Source organism: Epinephelus moara, chromosome 20, assembly GCF_006386435.1.
Source record: "Epinephelus moara isolate mb chromosome 20, YSFRI_EMoa_1.0, whole genome shotgun sequence".
NCBI lineage: Eukaryota > Metazoa > Chordata > Actinopteri > Perciformes > Serranidae > Epinephelus > Epinephelus moara.
Window position 1 is genome coordinate 35,986,289 of NC_065525.1, and position 6,831 is coordinate 35,993,119.

At 40.9% G+C, this 6,831-nt stretch overlaps 2 protein-coding genes across 2 annotated transcripts in view; both read left to right on the forward strand.

Annotated features, from left to right (window-relative positions):
- LOC126407338 (mannose-binding protein C-like) overlaps positions 1 to 2,620 on the forward strand; it is a 7,426-nt gene extending 4,806 nt beyond the window's left edge. The window contains exon 3 of the mRNA XM_050072137.1: positions 2,238 to 2,620. Coding sequence (XP_049928094.1) covers positions 2,238 to 2,620 — 383 coding nt within the window. The remainder of the gene's footprint in view (positions 1 to 2,237) is intronic.
- Positions 2,621 to 4,519: 1,899 nt separating this feature from the next.
- The window catches only part of LOC126408166 (collectin-43-like), a 12,186-nt gene continuing 9,874 nt past the window's right edge, over positions 4,520 to 6,831 (forward strand). The window contains exon 1 of the mRNA XM_050073567.1: positions 4,520 to 4,694. Within this exon, the coding sequence (XP_049929524.1) occupies positions 4,520 to 4,694 (175 nt within the window). The remainder of the gene's footprint in view (positions 4,695 to 6,831) is intronic.

Genomic DNA, 6,831 nt, shown 5'->3' on the forward strand with positions numbered 1-6,831 from the left:
AGGCGGGGGGGGGGGGGGGGGGGGGGATGTGAGCCCACTCTGAACTACGGGAGCCCAGCGTGGAGCGGCGGTGGCAGATTTTAAAGAGAAACTCGATTTTCATTAAAACAAATCGGCAAATCGACTACAAATTCGATTTAATCGATAAAATTGATTTATCGCCCAGCCCTATGTTCAAGAGACAGTTTTCTTGGACTGGCATTGCTCTTAAAAAGGAACAATAAGCAAAATATTTTCAGTGAAATTCTGCCATACTGCACTTCATTAATCTCATTTGGATGAGGATAGACAGACATTTATGTTTTAATGGAGTGTATAATTTTGTACATTCATTGTATTTTTTTCCCCGCTTTGTTTTGAGCAAATAAAGAGTGATTTTAAGCACCTTGACACACAACGCGGTCAGCTGTCGATCAATGTTGGATCGTCAGTGAGTGTCTGTTGCCCTTGTTTTGGTGTGTCCCACATAGTTGGCAATAGTGGGCCTATGTTGGCCCTTTTTCAGCTAATTCAGCATGTTAAATCTGTCCTGTCAATATAGAGTTATTTCCTCTATGTGCCAGTTGGCCATTGGCTGTAGTCTTTGTGGTGTGTTCATGTGCAAATTTTTGGCCAAAACAAAGGCAAGCTACGGTAACGCATCAGTCTTCCTTCGACGCCAATAGTTCTTTGATGTTGGTTTGGTGTGTCAGAGGAAGACAAAACATATTAAATAATTACCTAAAGAGCACATGTGACAAAATAATAGAAACACATGGTCATCTAAAAAGCCTTTTCTGCGTTTTCAATAGCATCTCATTGCTGGTGAATTCAACTGGCTCAGGTGTCATCATGTTAGCTAAGTGCTAAGCATTAGAGTTCTCAACGGGCCCAAAAATTCAACCCAAAACCGAAATGACCCGAGGGACTTGAAGCCCGAAACCGGCCCGGCCCGACATCATCACGTACATCACTGGGTCCAAGCCCGACTGAACCCGAGTTTTTTTTTTTAAATGGAAGGGGGAAAAAATGATGCTCCCCCTGTGCGCCTCAGCAGTCTGGCTTCCCTGGCTCAAATACAAAATCTTTAATTACTTAAAGTCAACCAATCATTCATGTCCCAAAATAATATTACCAGACAGACAGGCTTCAACGTCAGCGTGGGGAAGAGCAACCATTGCGCATCATGTAGCGCTGTGCCACTGCATTTAATGAGCTGCAGCCGCTCTCAACACTTTTCCTGCACCTGAACGCTGACTGACCGACTGAACTTCACTCACACTTCACAGCAGCATATCTTGTTTTAGTATTATTATTTTTTTCGTCAGAACGGAATTCAGCATTCTTTATTTTTATAATTCGCATATTCTTCTTGCTTAATTATTATAGCCCTATTATCATCCTCCTTACACACACACACACACACAGCAGACGATACTTCAACTCGAACACTTTATTAAAAACGGTAACTATAACCTTCAAACATCAACAACATAACATTGAATAATGAATGGATGTGGAATAATCTTAACAGACATGCATATTTTCTTCCTCGCAGGCTGCTCAGAAGTGAGAACCATGGACAGTAGCATTGTGTGTTAGTGCTGCTGTCACACCCTCACACAGTGCGCTTCTCTGACAGACACACATTCTCTCACTCTCACTCTCACTCTCACTCTCACTCACTCACTCACTCACTCACTCACTCACTCACTCACTCACTCACTCACGCACTCACTCACTCACTCACTCTCCGCTGTCCGAGCCCAACTCGGCCCGCCCCAATTAACTTAATTAGTCGGCCCAAACCGACCCGACCCGTCGGGCTTATTCGGGTCGGGCTTGGGCTCGGGTTGAAATTGAGAACTCTACTGAGCATCTCTTAACATCAGTGTGCTGTAGGACTGCACCCTAGACGGTGATGGTTTGAAACATAGAAGATGAGATGGAGGACATGTACCACTTTATCCCACTTTACAAAAATAAAACCAAGTCACATTCAATGTCAAAAACCTACTCTGAAGCCCCAATATAGGGCCACTTGTCAACATATGACTAATGTTGACAGCTTCGAGAACCTAGTAAGTGAAACCTGAGTTAAGATTAGTTTGTCACATAAAACATTTCATATTTTGCGTCAAATTTTTGAGCGGAGATTGACAGTCAGGGGGTCAAAGCTGACACTTTCTGGTTTGTTAAAACTTGTGTTCACTTGCTATTTCATTCCTAATTTTCTGCATGCTGTTTTCTGTTTTCAGTTATAAACTATGACTTTTTCCGGAAAGTTCATCAGAAGAACTTTGTGTCCAACAAGGAGAGGGGCACCTTTTCCAGGGCCGTCGACTTCTGCTTCCAACAAGGCTTAGAGCTTGCTTTGCCCCAGAATGAGGAGGAGAACAGAGTACTGACTCAGTTCTTTGGGGACATTTACAAAACAGCCTGGATCAACATCAACAATAAAAAGGCAGTGGGGAATTTTGACTCTGATATGAAAAACCAATCTCTGACGTTTACCAAATGGGAAGAAGGGCAGCCAGACAAATCCATCCAAGATACAGGCTGCACCATGCTGTCAGAAAACGGTGTCTGGAGAGTGACACCTGAATGCTCTCTGAATGCTTACATCATTTGTCAGATATAAAAAGATCTCATGCTCCTTGCAAGTCTTGTTTTAATGGATTTTTTTCACGATAACTTTATCTAATAAAGTGTTTGTTTTGGGTTTTGATTAGCTGATTAATTATATATCTGTTTTATTCTAGGTGTGTAGGGCGGAGGAAATGTAGAAAAATATAAAGCGTTGCTGATTTCATGTATCTGATAGAGTGAATGACTTTTTGTCATTTAGACACTGGTGCAGCGGCCCTTATCTAGCATCATCTCAGACATCCATCACAGTGATGCTGCAGATATGCATCCATTGGAGATGGACTGAATTCAGGTGAAGAAGAATCTTATTTTAAAGTCTTATTCTGATGCAAATTAGTACATTAGCAGGAATATAGCACATCATTAAGTGACAGCAGTGCTGTATTATTTAAATATTAAAGTACAACAAAAATATTTTGTCCCTAAAAACAATAAATAATTGTGAGAAATAATCTTCATTATCATTTTGGCCATAATCGTGCAGCCCTATGTTAATGTGGACATTTGACACCCGTTTGCTTACTTGCTGTGTGTGAAGGGTTTTGCTGGATATTCATTTATTCATCCACGCAGTTAGCATACACATTGGAAATACAGGGACAGAGTGTTGGTCAGAATATTATGTTTGCTGTGTGAGAACTATTCTAACCTCTTTAGTTTGGCTGCAATGCCAGAAAAATGTTTTTAAATACTAACCTGATCTAAGAGGACTCTTATGTTAAAATTAGCTCTTTCACTGTGTTTCATATTGTTTATTAAACTGACTTTGTGCATTAGAGATGATGATTGAGATCAATTAATTAACTGAACATCAAACTATCAGTAAAAAAAAAAAAAACCTGATTTGAATTTTTTGAGCAAATGTTTTTCCTCAAAGTCAACCTACGATTTTCAGATGCACAATGACATTACCTTCCACTTAGACACAGTCACACAGCAGATGGGACCTAATTTCTTTGAAGCTGTACCCACTGATCATTTAACAACACCCTCCCCTCTTCAGCTGCGGTCAGTGACGTAGGCTATGTCCCCACGTAACTGGTCAAGGCTGCGCAGCCATCGGCGACTCTCAGAGGCAAGTTCTACTGACAGCAATATTTGTTAAACGTCCTATTGGCACTGTTTATCTACTAAATCAATAAATAAGTCGTCCTCTACGAGAGCCACAGTTATCCTGTCTCTGTGTATGTCTGGCCTGTTTCTTTTTTCCTTATCCACTGTGAGGGTCCAAAGGACAGAAGGATGTCGTATGCTGTAAAGCCCTGTGAGGCAAATTGTGATTTGTGATATTGGGCTTTATAAATAAAATTGATTGATTGATTGATAAATCATAAGGTCATTTTGCATCTTAAAATTGGCTTGGATCAGGAAAGGACACAAATAAATCTTTTGTCACTAAACTCTGAATTCTCAGCCCACAGTGAGGCTCTGGTTCTCCTTTCTGTGTCATATCCTGTAAAAAAAGATTTTCACATGCTTTTCATTTCCTCTGGACTGCATGTCTCATATTTTTGACTTAACTATTTTTTGCCACTCTTTGTTTGGAAGCAGCAAAGAAGCAGCACAATCAGATCACTTCATTTGTACTGTGAGTTCCTTTCTGTTTGTCTCTAACTACTAGATTAACATCACTGACATACTTACTCAAACTTAAAAGAAAAATTCTATTTTTTTGTTACAATGAGGTGGAAAAACACTGGAGATGCATCATTTCCTATAAGTGGCACCTGCTATTGCTAAATTGTGAAATGAATAACTCTGATTTTGTTTCCTACACTTGTACCTGTATTAACTTGTTGTAAATAATGACAGAAAATATTTCCTTTTGGGCTTGTAAATAGGATGAAATTATTAAACTATGTTAAACAGATTTCAGTTCTGCATTCAGAGGATGGGGCTGTGTCTCCTATTCTGCATGGTCTGCCTGATGGCTTCTATTGGCAACAGTCAGGTTCCAGGTCCGCCTGGTCCCAAAGGTGACAGAGGAGATCCTGGACCACCAGGACCAGCTGGGATACAGGGTTTTATGGGAGTTCCAGGTTTTCCAGGTCCGAAAGGTGAACAAGGTTAGTGTCATTGACTTCACCACAATCGTTGTTACAACAATAATCGACCAGATTACAGTCAGCTACTTTGGAGTAGCTCAGCAGTGTACCCCTGAATGTCACAGACACAGCAGAGACTCTTGCATAGGTCATTATTACGTGACTATTTTGGTACAAACATTTACTCTCCAGTGTGATGCATAGCCTTGCAAGATTTACTTGACCAACAAAAAAATCTACTTGCATTTGTCGCTTGGCTGGTATTAATTTCAGACCCTGCTTATGAAGATAATAAAATAATAAAACAACGGTTTATTCACATGCTGAGACTGTAGTGAGGAGTTGTTAAATCTATCAAAAAGAATATTGCTCCCACCGCATCTTTACAATTGTATTCAACATATTACCTTATATTATTTATTTATAAACAAATGTATATGTGGCACAAAAAAGCAATATATTATTTTGGCCAGTAAAAAAAATATATTTTCGACCAGTGGATTTTCTCATCTACCAGTCCTTTTAGCCAGGAAGTCAAAACATTAATTTTGGACACTGGAAGTCATAAAGATATGGAAGTGCAACTCTCCCACATGAACATTAAAAGCATGTTAGAGATCTGTCTTACAAATGCCTTTTTTAAAGACATGAGTCGGAAATAAGTCCTAATGCTGAGGTGTAGTCTGAAAGGGTGGTTTTAAGTAGTGCTGCACGATTTGGTAAAAATGTGCGATTGCGATAGTGCTGCACGATTTGGTAAAAATGTGCGATTGCGATTATGGTGGACAATATCGCGATTGCGATTGTGATTACAATATAATTACAATAAAAGGTAATAAATAAATGGTATCATGAGTCTTTTTGCTTGATTCAGTGTTTCTCCTACATTATATTAGGGGGGCACTGACCTGACATAGTAATTGTTATGGACAGACAGTGTGTCAATGACCATCAACAGACAGAGCACAGTCAAATACGCTGCTCACACAGCAGCGCAGCATGCAACTGTACACACAGCGGAGCCTGTGTTGCGTTCAGGCGTTGTCACGTAAATGACAAATTCCAGCGCCATAGCACAACACAGCAGCATGTCAAGTGGGCCGAAACCAAGCAAAATTGCTCAATTTTTCATTTGTTATGGAGTCCATGTTTCCATGTGACACTTACAAATGTTTGCTTAACTGTGCTTGGATGTTGTTTTATGAGGCTCTGGCGGCTTTCAGTTGTCTCTTTGTCTTTAACGTTACACGGCTCGGCTTTCTCTCGCATGCACTCTTCCTACTTTTCCCTGTCTGTCTCAAGAGTTGATATAGATTGGTCGTGTTGCCGCGGGACGTGGCAACTTTAACTTTTAAACTTTTACAAAGCACGTCTTTCAGGTACGGCGACGTTGGACAGAAAGACGTGCTGTGTAAAAGTGTAAAAGTTAATACTTTGAATCCAAAGTATCGCCATGTAACAGACGTTTTTTTCGCCACCAACTCAGACTGTTCATGGTCGAGCTCATGCTCTTCTTCAGCATCTGTGTTGGTCACTGCTGCACGCCGGCTGCACGCACCAGGATAGATGTCAACAAACTCCACACACTACAGGAGAGGCAGTCACGTTCACAGGCACACACGTTAACATTTCTTTAGTCTACATTAAATCGCAAATCGCAGCCTTTTTTGCGGTTATGTAATCGCACAGCCTGACATCGCGATTGCGATTGCGATTTGATTAATCGTGCAGCACTAGTTTTAAGCCTGAGGGGAAAGACAGTAGCTCCTTCTACAATGCCTCTCTAAGGCGGGGAATTTTATGCCCTTATGCTGTCTCATTGTTGTGTATAAAAGGTACAATCGCAAAATGGGGGACAGAGTTTTCTCACCTTTGAGCCGTCTGTATAAACAGGACAGCCGGCAAGACGGGATCATGGGTGGCACAGGTGTGCCATTATGTGGCTAAAACAAAGAAGAAGTAGCAGTCGAAAATGCAATCGCAACATCCAAGCACAGTTAAGCAAACATGAGACGAGCCTTAATGTTCTTTTTGCTTAGCAGTGGTTTTCGTCTTGGAACTCTGCCATGGAGGCCATTTTTGCCCAGTCTCTTTCTTATGGTGGAGTCATGAACACTGACCTTAACTGAGGCAAGTGATGCCTGCAGTTCTTTAGATG